This window comes from Oenanthe melanoleuca, chromosome 4, assembly GCF_029582105.1.
Source record: "Oenanthe melanoleuca isolate GR-GAL-2019-014 chromosome 4, OMel1.0, whole genome shotgun sequence".
In the NCBI taxonomy this organism is placed as follows: Eukaryota; Metazoa; Chordata; class Aves; order Passeriformes; family Muscicapidae; genus Oenanthe; species Oenanthe melanoleuca.
In genome coordinates, this window is record NC_079337.1 from 122,473 (window position 1) to 146,082 (window position 23,610).

At 45.8% G+C, this 23,610-nt stretch overlaps 1 protein-coding gene across 1 annotated transcript in view; it reads left to right on the forward strand.

Moving 5' to 3' along the window:
- ANTXR2 (ANTXR cell adhesion molecule 2) overlaps positions 1–23,610 on the forward strand; it is a 76,681-nt gene that overhangs the window by 9,495 nt on the left and 43,576 nt on the right. The window contains exons 5-10 of the mRNA XM_056489570.1: positions 730–837; positions 935–1,003; positions 1,825–1,905; positions 15,331–15,391; positions 16,372–16,467; positions 19,076–19,145. Coding sequence (XP_056345545.1) covers positions 730–837; positions 935–1,003; positions 1,825–1,905; positions 15,331–15,391; positions 16,372–16,467; positions 19,076–19,145 — 485 coding nt within the window. The remainder of the gene's footprint in view (positions 1–729; positions 838–934; positions 1,004–1,824; positions 1,906–15,330; positions 15,392–16,371; positions 16,468–19,075; positions 19,146–23,610) is intronic.

The window sequence follows — 23,610 nt, forward strand, 5'->3', positions numbered from 1 at the left end:
ATGGGTCTATGCTGTGGATCTCAGAGCTCACCCAGCATCTCAGTGACATGGTAAATAGTCATACAGCTTGGCAGGGCTGCAGCCTGCCTGTGCATTCCAGAGCGCTCTCCTTGGGGAGAGCTTACTGCACAGAGCAGTGTCTGGGAGACAAATACTCTTCATTTTGGACTCTCTTAATTATGGACTTCCCAGCTGCTTGTATTTTTCTTTGTTCAAATAATGTACTTTTGATGAAAGCCCTGGCCCTGAAGGTGAAGATCTAAGCTTTCCTTGTTACAGACAAATCAGTTCTTCCCCGGTGACTGTGGAGCCATGTTTATAACCAGGATCTGTGTACTGAAAAGCCAGGCAAAGAGAATTTTGTTGCTATTAAAAAAAAAAAATAAGCCATTATTTTTATATCTTGGAACCTACTGACTGTATTTGAAATCTGGGAGATAGTAAATGAAATCCTAACAGTGGATTTGAGGAGATCAGTCCTGGAAGAACTGCATGTTGGTCAGTGACCCCAGTGCTTTGGAGATGGGCTCAGTAGTGGCTGGGAAGGACTGAGGAAGGGTTTCCCTGCCGGTAGTGAGTTCAAGGCAGGCAGAGGAGGATTGTCATGAGAGAGAGGTTTGAGGATGAGGCTGTTATTTCAGATGTTGTATTAGATGCTTAGAAGATGCATCATGGTTAAAAGTTTGGGTGTAGTTTTTAAAGGTGGATAATTAAATTTGCTGCTTTCAGGCCAATATGCAAATTGCGAAGCAAGGAGCCTCGCGGTTCTCTAGTATCATCATTGCACTGACCGATGGCAAGCTGGACGGGCAGATTCCCTTGTACGCAGAGAAAGAGGTGAGCACAAGCTGCAGGTACATGCCATGCTCTGCAGAGTTTGGATGCTGCCTGTTCAATTAAAAAATGCTTATTTCTCTGTTCTGTCTTGCCATAGGCAAGGAAATCCAGAGAGCTAGGAGCGAGAGTTTACTGTGTTGGTGTCCAGGATTTTGAACAAGAACAGGTAAGAATAAGAACTTTACTGTTTTAGAGCACTAGGCGGTACCTCAACCCAGGATTTTACAGAGTTAATGTTAAGTAGTATGGAAATTTAATTTTACTTACATTAGGCAGCATAATGTCTTCTCTGGCTCAGGAAACACACTCAGATGTGTATGTAGATAAACAGAACATGTAGGTGTCATGCTCACTGCCAAGGAGACCTGTTGGAAATGCCCTGGTTCGCTGGGAGCTGCCAGCAAGAGCGTGCAGGCAAGCCCCTGTCATTGGAATGGCAACCTGGTCAGGGTACTGATCACATGAACAGAGGAGCTGTGGACAAGATTCAAGCGGCGTATATGTAACAGTCTTGGGATAAGGAAAAGAACATGGGATTCATGTCCTTCATTGAAAAGCTCTAGAGTTTATGTGTCCCACTGAAGGCTGTAGCTACTCCTGTTCTGTCAAAGTGGCTTCAGTGGAGAGGTACACGAGAGGCTTCTTCCTGCAGAAGATGCAGAGAGAGGGTTTTAGTGAAAGGCAGAGCAAACAGGGAAAGTAATTCTGGACAGAGGTACAAAATCACTGCCAAGATACAGGCCCTGGAAGGTATCTTCAGTGTGGTGCTCGCCACGATGATGAGCTACCATTTTGTTAGCTGCAGTTGGCTGTGGTAAGTGCTCCAGTTAGAAGACACTCAGCCGTGAGAGAGTGCTAAAGTTTCCTTCTCACAGAGGTGATGGGGGCTGCTTTTAGACATCCACTCAAATGTTAAGGGTGTAAAGCAGTGTGAGGAATTCAGTTTGCCAGATGACTCATGTGTTTGCATGCATTTTCTCTCCAAAGCTGGAAAGAATTGCTGACGTGAAAGAGCAAGTCTTCCCTGTCACTGGAGGATTCCAAGCGCTTAAGGGGATAATCAATTCTGTGAGTACCAGGCAATGAGTTTTGCATTTCCTCAGGATTAGAGCATACTCTCCAGTCCGCATACTCTTCTTGGCAGAAGTGGTTCCTAAGGCAGGAATTGCAGTAGATGAAGTCTAGCTCCCCATTACCTTAGAGTTGCTATTCTGTAAATCAGCAGTGCTTGTGCCTCCTGCAGTTATTCATGCTCAGATCTCGTGTAGAATTTGGGAACTCCTCACAAGGAGAAGGGAGTTCATGTGGGAACTTCGGGGGTGCTCTAATACATGACTGCTTTTGAGTTTAGTCTGGAAAAAACGGACACTGTTACTCTGGGAGACTAGAGAACAACTGCTTAAAATCTGGGGAATAAGTGCAATTTAGGAATCACCCAAACCTTTACATCCAGAGATAAGCTTTTTAAACCCATGACTTTACTCACTTGTTATCCCAGTTAAGTGGTAAGACTCAGTTCCAGTTTTCAGCACGGCATGAGAAACTCCCGTTGGTGAGATGAGGCCATTCAGCTGATTACTGTGGTTTGCTGGAAGGGATCAAAGAGAAACATTTAGGTTGTGATCAGTGGCTTGACACTGTTTTAGCTGTATATTAAGACACCGGTGGTTGTAGACACAAAATTTATCTCATTTTAGACTGAAGGCTGTGTCTTTTATCCAAGTTTAACAGTGCTGCTGCATGTAGGCAGCACAGTGCAAACAGGCTTAATGGCAGAAGTCAAAAGCAATAATGAAATCCTTTTTCTGAGAGAGCCCACTATCATTCATTTCCCTTTCCTTTTCTTTTTTTAAATAACAAAAGGATACTACTCACATACAGGAAACTACACAGTCATGAATTTATCACTTCCCTTGAGCAGTGTGGTTTTTGTGAATGCTGTAATGCAACAACTTACTTATCTTGTTACTTAAAGTAAATGTAGTTCCAGAATCTTCCTTGAGCTTTCTAAAGAAAGGTAATCAATCTTTTAATGCATTGACATTTATTCTCCTGAAAAGACAGTGCAGCACATGTGGTACTGCCTAAAACCTTTACTATTTAAAATGCCATTCTGTGCCCTTTGAAGGACTTAGAGGATTCAGCCATGCTGCTGGTGTGAATGATTGAAGTGCCGGTGCTGGGCATATTTATAAGAGCTGAATGTTTAAGCCCAGCTGATGGTGTTATATTTCCAAGGATACTGCTTTACAAACTGTGTTAAATAACTGTGTTGGGGATAGAGTAGTAAAGACATTGGGGTTTGGTGTTTTCCCTCTAGGGAGTGTCACTGGCCTGCAGGTGGGCACCTTCTGAGGGGTCAGGGCTCCGCACTCCTCTGGTCCTTTGAGCAAGCAGCACAACTACGATTGCCTGAGGTCTCTGAGGAGCTCAACGTGAAGCGTCTGTCATTCAAACACATGGAAGATTAGCATGAGCTAGGGGGTCTCCCATCACCTGCATTCTCAGCCAAGGTGTTTTTGGGCAGTCTCTGGCTAGTAGTAGTGCCAGCCTGCCCCATCTATATCTCCCAGGAACTTTAAAGCACCTTCACTTGTGTGTCAGCAGGGAGGGAAGCTTTTCAGATAAGATATGGCAGATGGTGTTTGCACAAGCCTCAATCTAGCTTCCTCTGATACTTATGAAAAAGCTGGCTGTAAAAATCCCAGATTTGGGCATATCATTGCTGTAGGACAGGAGTAGACCCACAGAAGGGCAGTGCTTTGTTTCAAGGTAACAGCTTAGCAGGAGAAGCAAACCGATGAACACTGTTCTCCAGCACACATGCAAGGTCTGCTTCTGCATGCTGAGCTCCTGAGTTGGGTCAGGCTTTATTTACAGCCCAGCCACTGGGCATGTCAACACTCAGCTTTTACCACAGAGCATGGATGGAAGGATCATAGTAGGGCTCCTGGTTGGTTGGGATTTTGTGTGGGGGGGATGTTTTTGTAGTGCATGTGTGGTGGCAATATAAATAGGATATTTTGGCATGTTGTAGTTAATACTTAGTTTTCTTTGCAGGGGTTTGGAGTGACTGTGACAATTTGTTCTCATAACATTATAGCATTGATAAGTAGATCTAATTGAACATGAAATAGACAGTTTTTCTTTTTAGTCACTACTATAAATTCATTTCAGTTTGCAAGTTAGCTAGAGAATACAGACTCAGAGAATCTCATATAAAGGGGAAAGCCAGTTTTGAACTCCTTTTGAAAAGGAGGTAAGTCACAAATATGCAGCAGTATTGCTCAAAGTACAGAGTCAAAAGTACAGTTGTGAAACCCTCTGTGAATGTTGTTGAACGATTTCTGTTCAGAAAAAACATTGTCTTCAGGAATGGTAACAACCCAGCAATTGAAACCTCTGAGCAAAACTACAACCCAGAGCTGCTGAGTAGGTGATGCAGAAGGCTCTACTACTGATATGGGACTATTTAGCTGCTATCCTGTTGTATTTGTACTGTATTCCAGGAGAGCCGAACAGTTAGTCTGTGCTAAAAGTCTTCACCTTTTTTTTTTAACACCAACAATGGTATACTATCTGTAGTACCTGCTCCTGCAGTTGCTTTCAGTATAAGCAAGTATTCCAATATATTTTCTGTGCACAGATACACAATGTCTGTTTAATCATGACTAGGGATTAAGATTCAAGATAGTCAAGATGAATATTTAGAGTTACCTTGGCTTAGATGCTGGAGTGCTTGCACCATGTTTTGCCATAGGGTCTGATAAAATCCTAGGTAAGTGAGAGGGGTTGAAGCACCTCCGTGCCATTGTGTTTCTGCTGAACAACATCCACTACCAATTGTGAAAGTCTGTGCAGACCTGTGAAGAGTGGGCTGCTTTGCAAGATTTCCTGCTCTGCAAGCATTGCTCATACCTAGCTTACAAGGTCATAACTAAACAGCATTGCCAGAGTGAATAAATCTGAGCACAACTCTAGAGCTTAAAAGCAAAATGCTGAAGGCAAGTTACTGCACTCTCAGGAACAGTTGCTGATGGACTTTGTCTGATTATTACACGGAGTGTAGCCTTATGAGTGAGCCAGGACGGGGAAGGCTTTGGGAGAGCACAGTTTCTGTCACCATGTAGCAGAACAGTACTAGATAATTAAACTCAAGTCCTGCTGGTTGGTGAGTGAAAGTTGTCTGGTTGTCTCTGCAGGCAAAATTGGACAAGGCTGGTACCTTGAAAAGTTACATTAAGGGGACTCACTTAAGTAACATTATTAGAGTGTATGACATCTCTAAGTAGACAAACACATTTTTATACTGAAATAAGTTGACAGCACTTCATGCAGGAAGTTAAAATGTATTTTGTTCTTAGGAAACACCACAGAAAGTTACCAGACTACAGGAACTGATACATCAGAACTTTAGAGGAAGTAGTTCAAAAGAGGGTCAGCCTAGAGTTGTTTTATCTTTCAGTGTTACAAAATTTCTTAAAAATTCTACCTGGAAAGGAATAGAAATAGAATTGGTAAAATCTCCTTCTGCTTGTTCATTTTACAGGTGCTCAGGGTTTTTTGTTTGTTTTACATGGGAAACCCATTGTTAAACATAATGGACAAAAAAACCCCAAAAAACAAATTGTGTGAACTGAGTAGTTGCACCACCCAGAGTATTGTAAATTGAAGCAAAATTCTCTCCAAGCTGGCTGATCCTCTTGGGGAAAGACCCTATGCTGAGGCATAGGGTCTCAGCATGTCAGTTCGTCCAGGAAAAGTTGCACATTGGGATACTGGAGGATCTGCCTCCTGGTGAAGGGGTGACCAGGGGACAGAAGACCTCAGGGTTTGCAGGGTACAAACTCCCAGGTTGATGTGGACTGACTTAGACCCACCCAAGGAGTGCATCCGGGAAAGCAAAGGATTAAAAGCACACAAGGTCCTTAAGAAAACCTGGATTTACCCAGTGTCAAACTCTGGCTAAAGGGGTATAAGCAGGAAGCACTATAAAAATACAAATTCTCTGCTATGAAAGTATAAATTGTCTCCAGTAAAACTCTGTGGGTGATGGAGGGAAGTCTGCTCCTGTTGCAGAGAGCAGTCAGCAAAACCCCTCTGACATTGTGATCCACACGGACAGCAGTGAGGGATATCTGTGGAATATCCTGGGGGTTTCCGTGTCAGCTGCACAACTCCTGAGTCACTGGCTGTGCCTGGCAGTGCGTTGCTGCTTTGGGGTTCCAGGGCTTGGTGACAGGCAGTGCAGCAGGGCCTGCAGGGAGCCATGGCAGTGGCACTCACCGAGTCACCTCTCAGCTGCAGCGTGGGGACACTCCTGTCACCTGCCTGTGCCCACTGCTCAGCACACACAGGGCAGAGGGGCCCCGGGGGCTGCTGACAGAGCTTGGTGACGGGCAGACCTGTGCCTGCGTACACAAAGTCAGCGGGGAGGAAAGCCCCCAAGCCATACTGGACAGACACTTGGTGCCCAGGCAGGGACAAAACCCAAGTCTAGCGACAGGGAGTCCATTTTGTTGAGGTAGGCGAGAGGTACTCATGCAAGGAACAATTTTAGCCTTTTATGTTTATAAAACTTACTGCCTTGGTTTCCCAAAGATGTGCTCCAGCCTCTCCCCATGAATCTGATGCCTTCTTTTCCAGCTGTGCTGTCAGCAGCACTTCCTCAGGCTGACCTGCCTTTGGCACTGGGGGAGGGTGAATTGCTGAACTCACAGGACTCCAACAGCATCTGCCGCTGGTACCTGCTGTAAGGGATCTGAATTTGTGTTTAGTGAGAGTGGGAACTGCCCCACTGGCACAGTGGTGCTCCAGGGATAGACACCAGAGAACACTGGTTCCATGTCTCCAACGTGACTGCTTACCAAGCTCTGCTGTCCAAACCCTGCTGTCTCAAGGGCCAGGCTGCAGCCTGGGTACTGAGCAGCAATCAGGGACTACATGATTTTGAAGGAGTCCCTACTGCTGTCCAGCCTATGAAGCTCCCTGGAGCTAGGCTGCCTCCCTGCACTTCCTTGGGCGGTGTGCTCAGCCTGCTCCTTCCCTTTCCCTAGCTGCTGTCCCTCCACCTCAGATGAAGGAGGGGTCAGCCAGCTGACTGGACGCGGTTAAGATTTTTCAAGGCCAAAATCAGCTTAAACGGTTCATTATCAATTATACATCAACTTAATTGGATCATTTCCTGTAGGAAGAAAATATGCTCAGTTTATGCACTGGGAATCCAGGAAGCAAACTATTAGACCTTTAAGGAGGTGGGGGGAGGAGAAATGCAGCAAGTTATCATTAAAAGAATTATTCTGATTAAATCAGTCATCTTATTTAATCCCCTTGGTCAGTCTAATCTTCGAGCTGCCCTGGGTGCAAGGTTCAGAACTAACACTGTGCTATGTTTTCCATGTGATTGAGACTGAGGAGATAGTTTTGGGAATTACTGCATGTAGTTGTTAAAAGGAATCAATGGCCTGGAATAGAATGCTTTCTGCTCTACCCTTCAGTGCCGTGCAGCCCTCAATTTGACATTCTGTGACATATTACAAACCATATAATGTTCTCCTGGAGCACAGTGAGCTTGATAAGCCAGCACTGGCACTGACACGGCTCCGCTTAGAGTGAGCGTGCCTGTGCCCCGTGATTGGGATGGGACTTGTCAGCCAGCTCTCTTACATAAGAGATGCTGTACAACTGCCTCTAAAGGAAGCAATCACAGGTCCAAATGAAATCCAGCCGCTCCTCAGTGAGAAGTTTCTTTGAGCCAGACTTCTCTTACTAATTAGAAAAAAAATAAATGGCCCAAACCGCTTTTTTCCTGTTATGGAAAGTAACAGTTTGTCTTGATTCCTAGTTACTGTACTTGGTGAGTAATGGGTATAGGGCTGTTTTTAGTAATTTGGGGGTAAAGGTTCTGATGCTGTTAAAAAACGCATCTCGTGACCCGGAGTTTTGTCATCTCCATTTGCTTTCCTCAGTGGCTGCCAATGAGGTGCTGCTCAGCATTGGTGTAATTAGAATATTCTCACTAACCTAACACCGCACCAGGCTTCACTCGGGTGGTGATTTTATGCAAGACCATATGTCTCAGGGATTTTTTTCACTTAGATAGGGGACAGGGTAGCAGCCTTCCCCTTCCCCTCGCTCTTTGTCCATGGCACTGCCAAGCAGCAGCGGGGAGCAAGCCAGGCTTGGCAGTGAGGTGTGGTCACGAGCACAGGTGTTTCCAGCACAGAAAGGTAGGACCCATGGGATAGTGACTGCTGCAGTTCCTGCTCTGACTCTGTGGGAGAGAAGCACCAAAATGGTGTTTCCTTGAAAGGCATGTGTTTCATTTCCAGTCACCCTGAATCGATTGCCCTCCGTCTAGTGCAAGGTGGTCCTGCTGCCTCGTGCTTTTCCGCACATATTGGCACTGGGGAAAGAAATGACAGAGCTTGCTTGAGCACGGCAGTGGCACGTGGTGTGAAACCAATGCTAGAAAGAATGAAAGGCTTCACTTTGGAAACAGTTCAATTCAGGGAGCTCAAACATTATGTGCTATATGGACAGGCTAGCCTGTCCAGAGCCTCAGGTGGGCTGTGGAGGTGCTTTTCACTAAAAAAGTCTGACTAAGGTTTCTCGAGTGTAATCACAAAAATCAAGAGCTCTACTTAAATTTATTTCCTCTTATAACCTACTCCAGATCTTTTTTTTGTTAAAACCTAATTCTGCCACACTGTTAGGGGGGACAAGTCCTATTTACATGACAAAAGCAACAGCTCATGAATGAGAAACCTGTGACAATGCCAGCCTAGATACACCTTAAATTCTTCATCATCCTGATTTCACACACATTGACTGTACATGCCATAAGAGTCTCAATGAATTCAGCACAAAAATTCCTGCTCAGTACACAGTCAGCATTTCATTCTCCAGAACAAAACCAGTGAGTCCAGCAAACCAATTAAACACCTCCTGCTTCACTTCTCTTTCCTTTTTACTGTCTTAGCAGTAGTGGAAAAAAAATAGTTTTGAGTTCAAAAGAAAAAAAGGAAGCAAGCTGCCAGTAATACTTCTAAGTGACTCATAGAAAAACAAACCCACATGGAAACATGGGGTAAGCCCAGTCCTGATTCAGCCAATTGGAAGGAATGAAGCAGAATAGTTTTAGGAACTAAAACAAGCACCTGGGTGAGCTCAGCTGGACATGGCTAACCCAGTACCAGCACAACTCTGCCTTCATTATCCATTGCTTTGAGAGCTCCACAGCCCCAAGATGGGATGGGGTTCCAGAAGAGATTAACTCTCCAGAGAATAGCCTCGCTCCAGAGGAGTGTTCTGTAGGCTGGGGCAGCTTTCTCCAGCTCTGACATGAGCTTCTGGAGCCCATCCACATGCCCTGCTCCACCTGTGGACACAGGAGCCCTGCTGTTGCCTACCATTTAAATAGCTGCCCTGCACCAGGTTCTGAGAAGCTCAGCCTGGAGCCCAAAGTTGCAGCAATGTCTCATCAAGAAAAGGCCCACAGCTGGCAGTTGTTGAGACTTTGCCTGCATGCACAGATCCAGCTGAGGCACAGAATGCTCAAGGTAGATTTAAACATTCTGTGTTATCAGGGCCCTCTCAGACATCACCTTCCATTACTGCCCCCCACTCGCCATGAATTTATCACACTGATGATCCATGTGTTGCAGTGACAACTACATGAGCGTGCTTACCACTGTGTGTTGAAATATGTATCCTGATGAGAGATCCAACTCTTGATGAGGTTGGTTTTGTGGTTACCTGAGGGTGAAGCTTGGCACAGTACTAAAGGAAAGCACTTTCTCATGGCATGTCACACCATCAACAGTGTTTAGTTTCTAGCTCTGTTTTCCTTGAGGTTACAGTTTTGCTCACTGGCTGTTCTGTTTGTAGCATTCCTAGAAAAAATTACACACCCCATGTTTGGGAGAAAGAAGGGAAAGGAAAGGAGTCTGCACAGAAAAGCTACTACTGCCTGCAGCTCTGAGGCTGCCATGCCAGGGGACTCTCAGGGCTGCGCTGCCATCTCTGGCTTGTGCACACTCTTTGGGCACAGTTTGGCTGGCAGTGTGTCCATAGACTGCGCTCCAGGGATAGGCTTGGTGTGCTGACCAGGAGATAAAACCACAGGAGCGTGATCTGTGCACACACGAAATGTGAAAGCCATCCTGTTTTGCTATCAGTGGGTTTTGCACAAGCCTTGCCATATGGCAGCAGAACAGAGATGAGCTTTTAAAGGTGAGCATTTTCTTTTCTTTAAAAAGAGCTTCTGGAAATAGCAAGTTGGATGCATTTGTTCTGTTACAGGGCATACACTTTTGTTCAGACTCTTGCTGCCTTTCCCCCAGAATCACAACAGCCTGATTTGGGGTCAGCTTCTGATGAGCACTGATGTAAACAGAGGTGCAAGTTTGAATGGATCCATAGGGAGGAAAGGCCATTAGTGGCCCTACAAATCCATAGTTGTTCAGAGTCATTAGCATGCCAAGTGTGACCAAAACGTGTCAGCAGCTGTCTGCTTCCAGCAGTTCCAGGTTATTCTGACCTCTGTCCCAGAAGGCAAATGCTTTACACAGCCAGAAAGCATTCTGAGGACTTGAGATCATTACGGTGGTTCGGTGAGGGATCCAGTGAGAGGATGAGGATGACCTACCCAAACCCTGTACGCAGTGTACAGGTCTGGGCAGGAACAGATGCCATGCAAGTTATGATTTATGGTGCTGCCTGCTGCCAAAACCTTTTGAGCTGCATACGGAGCTACGTGAAACCGAGTGAGGTTGCAGGACAAATTGACACTTAGTGTATTTTATAAATTGTCTCTGTAAGGTTGGGCTGCTCGTGTCTTGTTACTTGTGCATTGTTTTCACAATTTCACGGAACACAACCTTCCTTAGAGTCCTGGAAGGGAGATTTGTTGTTCCTACCTGCTGCCTGGTACAGCTCTGCTCCACAGCATGTGCTGAGGTTAGGGCAGGCTAAATACTCAAAAAGCTGCAGGAGCCATCCTGCTTTGCTGTTAAACCATGAGAACTTGTAAGAGGCAGCAGCGAGAGTGAAAAAAGAGTCCAGGCAGAGCCAGGCCTGGTCTGTGACAGGCTAAAGAGCTCCTGGAAGATCCACAAAGCACATTTTCCACTAGAAGAAACATTGCATAAAGCAGGGGAAAGATCTCTGACAAGGCAAGATGGATAAACAGAGGTGGAGTTTGCAAAGACCATGAGCAGTGAGGAGCTTGATGTCAGCCTGTTAGCTGGCTGCCTTTGTGCAGCATGCTGCCGGGACTTGTGCCCTTTCAGTGCTGATGTCAGAATTTGGGTGTGGGGTGTTCCTGCAGCTCAGAGCTGACACAACTCCCATGTGTCATCAGTTCAGACACCTGCAGGTCAGAAACAGGCAGTGTTTCTCCGACAGGTCTAGTGGGAGGAAACATTAGTGCTGACAAAAGTGGGAATTCATTGCTGTAGAAATGATGAACTGAAGTTTGTGTGAGCCTTCAGGAACCTTCTAGTGGGAAGCGCATAGAAAGCCATGAGGATGGATATGGATTTAAAGTACTCATTGACAGTCAGGTTGGTCTGGGGAAATGCATGAGATGAAAAGTGGGGCCACATGGAAAAGCCAGTAAGGCTTTTGGTAATGGATGAGTAGAGCTGATAAATGAACTTCCTACTACTGTTTAAAGAAGATTTACATGTGTACTTACTCATAAGCCACTGAGATAGCCTGGAGACAGGTGGTTTAAAGCTCACAGCCCCAGTTGGGAGCCCAGCAGGTGACTGACAAGTGACCCTTCCAGCAAAGAAAAGCTTGTTTGGGCAGGTAGGACCCAACGTGTGTCAGTGAGTTTGCGTCAAGGGTGGGTTGGCTTCTGAGTGCCCCTGGGTATCTTGGATGTCTCTCTTCTGGTAACTTCTGCTCTCAGAATGTCTGAAACGATTCACTTGCTTTACTGAGAGATGCTATAGAAACTGAACAGCTCCACTCAAAGCCGTAAGAAGGGATTTCACAGAAGGGGTGGGAGGCTGCCCTGCATCCAGCCATCCCTGTGGAGCAGTGCCTGGCTGCAGAGTCAGCACGGAGCATAAATGCACTCATGCCACTGCTTCTTGTGCTGGCTGCTCTAAGAACTGCCCCTAAAAGCCACGAGGGTTTAAAGCCTGAGATGCTTGGTTGCTGCTGCTGCAGCAGTGTAACAAGTCCTGTACATGGAGAATGTACAGAAAAATCTCCTCAGCACTCTGTTGTGCTGTTGATGAACAAGTGGATGTTTGGGGCCTGGATTCCATGTCTCATTTTCTTAAAGACTAAGCACCAAAGAGCAGAACTCTGCCTTTCCTTGTCCCAGCAGCCATACCTTTGTTAATGATCTCACAGCTGTGGTCACTCTACCTGATTGGCCCTGGTTCCAGCTAGAGCCAGTCCTGCACTGCACAGGTCACCTCAGAAGGTGAAGGACACCCATAAGTATTAGCACAGCTCTCCACTTGTGAAGCTGCAAGACAGCAGGACAAAGGCTGACAGGTTTCTGCTCTGTTTTGTACTTGGGTTTGTGGCGAATTGGTTCTCCCTGGGCCAGCCAGTGCTGGGAGGAGGGGGAGGGCAGGGAATGAGAGGAAAGCCTTTGTGAGGCTGGGAACAGAGTCCTATACTTAGTGTGGACTGCTGGAGACGAAGTAGATTACATCAATTCTCAGAATCTCTCCTTGCATGCTATTAAACTAAGGTAATTTGTCTTATCTGAATTTATTTTATGTCAGCAGAGTTCTTAACTATCCTATCCAGGCATGGCCTTAAGGAGTTATTATTTCAACTTTTCTTGTGGGCAGTAGGTTTCTAAATAGTGAATTTGCAGTATCTTGGATTTTCCTGAACTGGAAAAGAGGGAACATTGTATAGGTTTTTGGTCTTACTGACTTTAAACTATCCTGATGTGCACTGCAAAGTTAGTTTTAATTTCTAAAGGACAGGGGTGTGAAGGCATGTTAAATAATGCACATGGATCAGGGGAAATGGGTAAGATTCCTTCACAGCAGTCCTCCCCAGGGGAAATAAACTTTGTATTGGAGTGCTGGAGTGCACTGTGCTGGCTGGAAGGAATAGCTTGGATGGAAAGGGAAAAAAGATGAAAACAGAGAAGAGTAAGTGGGAATAAAGAAAGGAGTCAAGTTTCTGTTCCTCGTTCTAAGATGTGCAAATATGTTCATTTCCCCCACACATGAAAGCACAGGCAGTAATTGCTATATTGAAAATATTCTCAGTTTTCCATGGTGGTGGCAGAATCCTTGGGAACCAAACCATACACAGGGCTGGTGCTCAGGACAGCTCTGACCCTGCACAGAATGTGACGGCTTTTGTTTAACTGTGGGAAAACTCAGTCCTCAACAGAGGAAGTGTGGAGGGGAGCCCAGAGCAGAAGCAGAGGTCAAGCAAAGAACTGTATCTATGTGTTTCTGATTGGCTGCACCTGAATCCAGTTAGTCCTTTACCAGGTTTGATGTCTGCTTTTTAAGCTAACTTGATTGTTGAAGGGAGGGGCTTTTGGGAAAAAGGCAGATTTCTCTACCATTATCCTTTTTTTTTTTCCAAGTGTGGACCATTAAGAGGCTTTTTGAAGATTAGAAAAGAACCCAATAAACTTACAAACCCAAATTGTAGTAGCTGGAGGTTTTTTTTGCCCCAGCATAAGCTTTGTTTGTGGGAAATGGTAGAACTAGGCCAACACCCTTGCAAAGAGAGGGTCTCAGAACAGTGCAGCTTGCTTAAGCTAAGCAGAGGATGGCAATAATAAAAATTATGAAGAATTATTGTCGAAGCAGTTATTTCTAGGAGTAGTATTAAGACCCAGTATTTTCTGATTTAGCCAAGAGCGTATATGAAAATGGATTCCATGCAGGAAATCAGTGTATCCTGACCCCTGTATTGAAATTGGCTTTTTTTCAAGGTTACTGATCATTTTATCTACAACATATTTGCTCAGTTGGGATTGTTGTGTTTGCCTGTCCCAGTTCTTAAATCCAAAGGTAGCTAAATATATCCATGTAGGTTCTTTCCTGATTTATATTGCATTTGGAAGCAGAGTGTGATGTAATGAAATTAGAGAACTGCTGCTTTGCAAGGGAAGCCAGGTCCTGTCCCACACTATATTCCCCTCTCCCCGACCTCCAGTTCCTACCACTGACCCCTCCTCAGACACTGGGCAAAGGGGGCCAGGACAGGGCTTGGAAGGTTCTCTCTCTGGAAGCAAAGTTACTGAATTCTGTGCCACCTACTGCACCTGTGCTTCACATAAAGGGGGCCTGTAGTCTCAGTCTTACTTGAGCTGTTTGTCTGACTCTGCAGTGAGAGAAAACTGACCATGCTTTTACAGCAAAGGAATAAAATGTTACATGAAATATTCCCCAGCCCCCAGACAAGCCACAGGAGACTTCTCTCCACACTGCAATAGGAATCAAAAGGCTAAAGCCCTTTTTTGGAATTGAGAGCCTCAGCTAATACAAACTGCTTGGCTTGCACTGAGCTCCCTACATCCTTTCCTAAGATCTCTGTTGCTGTGTCTCATCCAAATGCAAGCGTCTGCAAGGTCTCAGGTTTTTTAAAATACTGCTTAATATTTAACATGGGTTTTAAAGCACTAAAAAATTAATTTGCACACAAAAGTTTGTGGGGAGAGAGGCAATATGGGAAGTGTTCAGTGAGACAGGATGCTCTCTTTCCTGGAGCTTGGCATGCTTCTTGTCAGAACAGTGACTACATGATTGTTTCTGCTGGGCCCAGATATGGAGCAACACAAATCACTGGGAAACATCCTAGAGTGCAAAGAGTTCTAGTGAGAGGGAGGCAGGAGTTAAGAGTAGGACAGAGGGATATTCCAGGAAGTCAGGGCAGCTCAGCAGTGGCACAGACCTGGCCAATGGAGACTGAGAGGGGATGGGAGCAGGACTTTGCTGAGGACATGATTACAGGGACCTGAGTGGATGCCAGGGAATGTTTAGGAACACCTGCTAAAAATACCACTTACAACAGGGAGAGCTGAAGGGAGCTCCCTGTCCAACAGCAGGCAGGAACAGCAGTGTCACTGTGCCACTTCATGTGGGACAAGGTGCCAGCACTCACAGTAACCTGCACTTGGCTTCACAGCCTTCATTGTTGGAACACTGCTTTTGACTGGGTTAGGTTTTGGATCAGCCTCCTTGTGATTCATTTTTGGCTTAAACATTAGGGATTCATGGAGAATCAGGTTAGGAATCTGGACGTGATACATTTTAAAGGCTCTCCAGGATTTAACAAAATAAGCCAAGCCTTAGGAACTCCTAGACTTGACTGTGCAGGTGTGCAGGAGCTGCACATGCTCCAGGAAATGTCCTACCAAGTCAGACTTAGCAAACCAAACCTATAGCTGTATGTGTGTTCCAGGGAAAAGCATTTGCTTTAAACTAAGATTGCTCGTTGAACTAGTGCTATGAAACCTATTTGTGACTATTTCCTCCTTTGCAATAGGTTTTGAAACAGTCGTGCACGGAGATTTTGTACTTGGAGCCATCCAGTGTCTGTGTAGGAGGTAAGGTTTTATAATTACAATATACTATTCAATTATTATAGGACTGTGGTTTCCCTGTTTTATCCAAAGGAAAACTGCATGTCTTTAGAAAAAAACATCCCTAACTTAAGTCGTCAAGAAATTAAAGAAACATTGGATTTCTCTGTTGGCTTCTTGTTCTCCTCAGAGGAGATGACCACCAGGGCCTGCTTCCATAGCCTGGGTAATGCACATGGAAGTTGGAGAGTGTTTACCTGCCCCTCTCCCATGAGTCTGCTCTGCACTTGTCCCAAATCTGCCCCAAAATCTGTGAAGTGTAAGAACAAAGCACGTGATCACATTTTTGGGCGGCAAGGACAATATATTAATGAAATAGATGAGTTGCACAGAATTTTAAGGACTTGTCTTTTCTTCTTTCTGAGCTTCATAATCCTTGCATAGTGGGAGATCAATCAAAATAAGGTAGTTGCAAACTATTACTTGGATATTTTTGTGAAAACATGGATACTCTGGTTGAAGACAACAGCCCTGGTAAAAAAAAACAAACAAACTCTTTTCACTCCTCTGCACAGCTCACAGACAGCGTGGCCCTTAGGCGAGTTGCAGAGAAATAGTACTAAGGAGAAATATTTTCTTCATCTGGCACTTCAAGTGAGCCTGATCTGGATTTGTGGAGTCTTCTTGTTCTGAGTCCCACATTTCTTATTTCTCCTTCACTGAGAAACTGTGTCTTGCTGTGCAGCTGAGCCTGAGCTGATCCTGGTGATAGCCGGAATCCACTTGCAGTTTCAGAGGGCTGTCTCAATAAAAATTTGGGAACAAATCCTGACTTTGCTGATTTATAAGGAGAATTCAGTACAAGGATCCAGGAAAAAAGGAGATCTCACGTTGGAAGCATTGCTGTTGTGCCTTGTTTATTGCAGACTAAATGGAATTGCCCTGCGTAACTTACAGCACTGCAGTGACTTTTGGTGATTTTGTGTGTTTGCTTTTCCCTCCAGAGGAGTTTCAGGTTGTTCTCAGAGGAAGCGGCTTGACCCTGGGTGGGAGGAGCGACAGTGTGACCTGCACCTATCAAGTGAACGGCACGACAATCCGTAAGTGTGGATGCTAGCCATTGCCTGCCGTTGTAGTCCTGAGGCAGTGACTGAATTTGATTCTCATTACCTCACTCGGTGAAAACTGAAAGAGAGAAACATCGAAGAGGAGGAGAATTAGTAAAGGGAGCAAAGTTGTTTCACACTCTGCTCAGTGGTTCCATTTTGCTACCAGGTGCCATTGGCTGTGAGTGGTGTCAGCAGCCCCCTGGCTGTGGGCATTAGCATGGTGAGAACTGCTTGGCTCCTGATGTTTGGGCAAGCAGATGTTTGCTGATGAACACACCTGTAGCTTCAAGGTACTGACTGAGGTCCCTTTCTGCACAATAATCCTGGCCGAGACACCTCATTGCAATTCCCAGAGACGCTTACCTGGTTTCCTGCAAGGTCTCTGCCCGTTCTGGGTGGTGTGCCAGGTGTGCTGGGGGTTTCAGGGGCACGTCAGTCCTCCTCCTGGAACAGCACAGAAAAAGGCCAGGTCAGAACAGTGGAGGATTTTGTCAGGGTTCGTGAGCTCTGTGTGCCCAGCATAAGGGCTTAGTGCAGCCATAGCCCAAAGCAATTCTCTTTCAGATGGTGACCATGACACCTTGCACAGGCACTCCCCTCTAGCTTGTATGTGTTTGCTTTTCTATCCAGAAACTCAAGTGGGTGACTAGGATAAGTACATCTGACTTCTAGCTCGAAACAGAATTCCTTAGAAGCCAGCCAGACTGGAAAACAACCAAAAAAGAACTTGAAGGAAAAACGATGACTGTTTTTTTCCCTGCCTACTATCTGATTTCAGTATTAGCCTGTCTTAAATTCCTGCACAATCAAACTTGTGTTTCCAGTGCAGTTTCTTCCTTACTCTGGATATTGTAAATACTGGAACGGGCTGCCAGTCTCTCCTGCCTGTTAAATACCTACAATAACTTGGCAGAAGAACAAGATAACTCAGTAGTTCTGGATGCAGGAAGCCTGTGTAAGTCAATTCCGCTTGTATAAATTTCCTTTCAGTTTCCATTACAATTGTCACCTCTGCTTCCCATTGCCCACAAACACTTGCTACCATCTGATGTGAGAATTGCCAACTACAGCTCTGGGCTGCTTGTTTTTTCTTGGCTGCAGAAAGGGGTGTGCTGAAGCACATGAGGGTAGGGGAATGGCACAGTGATGTATTGATTATAAAAACACAATCTGCTCTATGGGGTCTTGCCAGGGCCTTCTACGTCCCCCCGGTCCACACCTTCAGCAATGGACAACAGTGAGCAGCTGGGGAGTAGCACAGGAAAAAACTGGGGAAATTTCAAGTGGTCCTTCCCACAGTACACAAGGTCATTCTCTACAACACAGTGCTGGATTCTGACTGCCTGCTTCAGAGGAAGCCTAAAGGGGAGCCAGGATGAACAGGAAGATAGGCAGGGTGCTTGGAGCAGGAGGAAGGAGATGGTCCCAAGGGAAGGGCAATCATTCCCCTGTCATTGCAGTCTCCTCTACAGGAGACTGGCAGTCCCTCTCAGAGCACTCAGGTGAGGATCTGCTGAGGAGTTCCCCTCACTGAGAACCTGGCTCTCTTTGGGACCAGCCTCTGAGCACACCCTTACTGTGTCAGTTCCCCTGCTTTTAAAGGATGCATTTGGCATCTTGCTCGTTCTGCATTTATAAAGAACCATTACCAAATGCTAGAAAGGAAACCTGCCAAATGGAGCTGTGGGATAGAAAAATAATCTATGAAACACACCATTAAGACAAAAGCATATGGCAATGTGCTAATCCCTCTTCCCCACCTCACAACTAGCCCCAAATCTAGGCCAAGCAGTCAGCGCAGATTATAGCACATATGAAAAGCTCATTTATGCCAACAGCTCCTCCTTCAGCTGCCCCTGAACTGCTTGTCAGTCTGCCTGCTCCTGAAATGCAGGACAGAGCCCTCTCCAAGTTGATCTGGCAGATCACTTATCTGCTCTCACCCCACAGTCAGGAAATAGTCCTTGCACAGAAATCAACAGTCTTGCCATGGGGAAGTTTGGGCAGATGGTTCTGCACGCAGGAGCCAAATTTTCCCCAGCTTACCAAACACATGAGGCAAAGAAGCTCCATCCTCCCCTCCTCGCACCTGCAGAACAGAAATGCTGTAATGGGCAAAAGGCTCTATTAAGTAAGTGCTTCACGTGCTTTACAGATAGGTGCTCTGTAAGTGTAAGAGGTTTGCAAATCAGATTCAAAAACAGAAGAAACACTGGAGAAAAAGACACTCAAGTCACAGCTAATAAAACAGTCCTGTAATGCAATGTACAGGGATGGAGCCAGCTAGAAACAGACCTTCATCTTCCAGCTATCAGGAAACTGCTAATAGTGTTCTCCACAAAGACAGTGTTGATTCTAGGAAACGTTCTCTCTGGAAGAGCATGAGCTGACTGGAGTAGCTCAGATTATCCCTGTAACGTGGCTCCCCTGGCGTTTACAGCCAGCTCTGGGGTGCCCTGTTCCTTACCCTGGGCCTGCCTTGCTGCAGGTTCCAGTAAGGAGCATGAGAACAGAGGGACCTCACAGCACATTCACATGGCAACTCCTCACCTAAGCTGCATAGCATAGTAAGCTCATGTGATTTTTTTTTTTTTTTCAGATGAAAGGCCTAAAACAGTAGAATCTGATTTTTTGCTCTGCCCTGCACCGATCCTGTACAAAAGTGGCCAGTAAGTACTGAACCAAATGCCAGCCCATGTTTTGCTGGAATTTGGCACCATTATAGCTGACGTTAATTGGGAGGGGTTTGGCTGAAGGCAGTATTTTGTTGCTTTTATGGGGTGCTTTGTTGTTGCCTTTTTTCCCCCATTCTTGGGTTATTTCCCTGGTGTATATGCCAGCTTTGGAATGGGCTTTGAGTAGTCATCTGTGACCAAACCCATTCGGACAGTGCCTTAAAAATGAATATTCAGCCAGTTTATGAAAAGAACTGAAAAGATTTGGCTTGTCATAAGTTTTATGCAAATTAGCTGTTTTAACAGGGCATAATATGCTCTCATCTGGATCATCTTCAGACCCACTGCTAAAGAGATGACATTATCACTGACACTTTCAAGCTATTATTAAAATTAGGTGTCAGGACATATATCCCTGCTCCACATGTCCTGATCCAATGAGTTAACAACTCCAGCACCGGGGCTAAACTGCAGCTCTGGTCTATTCTCAGTGTCACTGGCCAGGGCTGCACATTACTTCTGGCCCTTGGAGAGCTAATCTTTCCCTCCTCCTCTCTAACTCAAATGTGCCTCAGGGCCTTACGATCACTTGGACTTCATTGTGCAGCTTTCCAAAAACCCTAAGCTAATCTGAAGTCAGAATACTGCACATCAGATCTGGATCCTGTTGGAGGGCCAAGGCTTTGGCTATTGGCTTCCTCCTCGTTTGTTGAGTAGTTCTTCCCAGAGACTCAGTAGTGATGAGGCTAATGCTTATCCAGTAGGAAGCAAAGCAGTTCTGCAGTGGCATTTGTCCGTGGCAGTTCAGCAGCTGAAGAGCTAAGTGTGTTGTATAGATGAATTGTCTGCAGTTACATTTTTGACCTGAGCAACAATCAGCTGCCTCAGTTGTGCTGTCAGATGGATAGCAAAACTCCCAACCCACATCTGGTTTGCATACTAAACAGCAGGCTGGGGGAGGGAAGCTGTAAAGCATGGAGAGGAAATGTTCAGTGCTTGACCCCAATGAGGTGGCTGGGAGCAGAGGGTCTGCCTCTTGAGCTGCTTCACGGCTGGCAGGGAGAGCAAGCACGGAGCAGAGCTACATAGAGAGCAGAGGGAGGGGGTGAGGGACTCACTACTGATGGGAGGCCTGACCTCGCTTCTCACACAGCTGCGTGCCATGTGCAGCAGGGTGTGAGACCCCTGAGCCTGCTGAGCAGCCTGTGCATCCCACAGCACAGCAGCAGTGCTCAGCTGGGAGCTGCTGGGTGTGCAAACGTTCAGCATGGCAGCTCTGCAGCTCCTGGCTTAGCCAAAGCCACTCAGCACCACCACAGCTGTAAAGGACCTCATTTTGTCATCAGAACTATGTCTGTCAGTCGGGTTAAAAGCCCTCCTGCCCAGGCCAGGGATTTCAGTGCAGTTACTGCAGTTACAAAAGAAGAGCAACAGCCAAGTAAGTCCCAGTATGAAGCTCCCCAAAAGCTGCAAATGCTCTTCCACACACTGTTTGTCCCAGAGTACAAAAACAGCCGGTCTTGCCAAATGCAAGTGAAGTGCATGACACGTTTGCATAGGTTAAAGCTGTGCACATGCTGCATTTTTCCTTACACTGTGGAGTGTTACTGAACCAGACAACCGCCACCCTGGAACTTCAGTGTGGATAATGCACCTCAGTACAATACAGTGAGAGTTTTACAGATTCACAGGAAAATACATTTTGCCAAGTTACCACATGAAACACAGTTCCCTGACCTGCTATTGAAGGAGTTGGAGCTTTGGCCCAGAGCTGAGCAGTTTACTGTGCAGAAGACTGACAGCTATGAAAGATATGTACATACTTGAACTCTTGACTTCCCATTGGCACAGCCTAGACTAGTGCTGGATATCTCCCAGTAATTCCTCATGTAGTGGAGCTAATATTAGTCACTAATGTAGCAGCAACAGCTCTGTTGTTTTATAGTGCTCTTTTGGATAGAATGCACAAGCAGCCCGAGTTAGCTTGCTGTGTGACTTGTGAACCTGCAGCTTGGTTTCTGGGTGAGCAGTCAGGACTGGCCTAACAGGTTTCATTTTATCTTTTCCTAATGGGAGACACTTCGTTGTTGCCTGATGAATTAGTAGTTTTCACATTCAGAGCAACACTAAGCTGTGTGGAATAGATAAAATGCCAAACTACCCAGGATGGTGGGTTGGTGCACCCCTACTCTCCTGGACTTTGGCCATGGTGTGTTTCTGCTCCCTTCCCAGCTGTTGGCTGCACTGAGTCTGGAACTTCCCGAGTGCCAGCTGTAGAGTTAACCAGGCATTTTTTCCAAGTCTGCTTTTCCACAGTATCCTGTAGCAGATGGATGTATCATCCTTAGGTTGGGTGACAACATGACTGTGCTGTGTGTGCCATTTAAAATCCCTTCTTGTCATGCTGCTTCTAAAGTGCAAAATTCCATAGTCTGCTTACAAACCCAGCCTGTTTACAAGGCTCCTGATCAGCTGACAGCTGACAATTATTCACAATTTTCACACAAGCAACCTATGCCTTATAAAACATGATACGAATTTGAAATAAAGCAGAAAGGGAAGGTACACATACACCTTGCAGGAAGGTGAAAAGGCCAACCCAGGTTGAATTGCTTTGAGAGATCACTTATGCACTGATGGCAGGTGTAACAACATAATCAAGTTGGTTAGTAAACAGGACTCTGGTTCTACTGCACTGCCCATTTAAAAGTCACATTTTGAAGACCTCAGAATATTTGAGAAAATCAATTCCCCTTTTTAGCTCAGGCTTGGATTTGTTGTCCTGCCACAGCTGGAGAGACTGAAACCAAACCTGAGGTGGCAGTGACCTCTCCATTACTGTAGTCATTGTGCCTTGGAAAGCAATCAGAGCCTTTGTCGCTTTGAGCACTAGTACAGGAAAAACAGTTTACATTCCTTGCTAGCTTTGCTTTTGTTCTCTCACTTCTGCCCTAGGTTCTGTGAGTTTGCATTCAGAACAATCTGTCTGGAGGCTTGGCTTCACCTCCAGCCGCCTCCTGCTCTGGTGAGCCATTGGTGAAACCCCTGTGCCTTGCACAGAAAGGCCAGCAGGAAAACTGGCATTTCTCACACTGCTTGAACACTTACAAGTTCGCTTTTATTAGGGGAGTGTATGACAATAACTAAAGTTTAAACTAGCACAGCAAAACACTTTTACTGAAACACTTCTAGTTAATAGGTACGTGACTACTACTTATCTCAGAGTCTGTTTGAACTCTCATTTCTCACTGGAATATCGCAGCAACATTTAGGATTTGATGGTGCGTACTGCAAACATCTTGTGCAGACTCCTCTAAGCCAGGCAGGAAAGGATGGAGGTAGGCTAGGCAGTGGATTATTCAGACCAAACCAACAGGCTGAGGAATTGTCATTGTTCTTAAAATAGTTCAGGCAACTACAGAAGTCTGTTTTCCATACAGCTGCAGTGCTGGCCAGCTTCCATGTTTATGCATCCTGCACTTGAACTCAGGTTTTGCTATGACAGAAGTGTGCAGCATCCTTCTCTTTGGGCTCGGAAGCTTAAGGAATAACAGAGCCAAAAAAGGCAAATCCCAGCCTAAACCTGAGTGTAAGTCAAACTGCTCTCACAGGTACCTCGACTTGATGATCACCTTGCATGCCAAGGTGGCACAGGCCACAGCACTGCTATTATATGCCCTCTAATCAAGTGCTGCTGTTTTGGCTTCCATTTATCACTTCCTACATCACATCCTGTCCAACACAAACAACAGCTGGTGGCACTTAAAGAGCAAAGATTCAATAGGAATTATTTTCTGGGTGGTAGGAAGGAAAATGACTACTCCTATATCGCCAAATTGTTGGTTACCTGCAGTTTCCTGGAGCTGATGGAGTCTGGGGCAGTTCACTTGGCACAAGGCACACAGCAATGCAGGAGGTCATCACATGCCTCACATGCAGCTCTAGGGGCTCTAGGATTTCTAGGTGCATGATGTTTCCATGACACTGGAACAGGGGTACCTTGAAACTTGCTTTCCGTTTTCCAAGTGTCATTTATGTTAATACCAGCACTAGATTTGAGGGGAAGGGTGTGGATGCATGAAGCAGCCAGATACAGAGAAGATGAAGTTATTGTGGGTCCATCCTTTAGATTACCTCACTGGGTTTCTTGACAGCTGTCCCTTTGGAGAGAAGCTGGAAGGTGTTCTACAGAGTGGTTATCAATGGCAGGCTCCTAACCAGGGATCCAGACTTTCCTACGACCCAAAGGAAGATTCTCTTCTGCCTTTGCTCCATTCACTGCTGCTGTGAGCTGGGGTCCAGGAACTGATTAACTGCTTCTGAGTCTCATATCTCGGGGAGCCACAGCCCGTTTCCTTGGGACAATGGTGGTCCCACATTCATCGTGCAGGCAGGATGCCAAGCAACAAGGATGCCAGGCACATACCCAGTACATGCAGCATCAGGGAAGCCAGTTGTT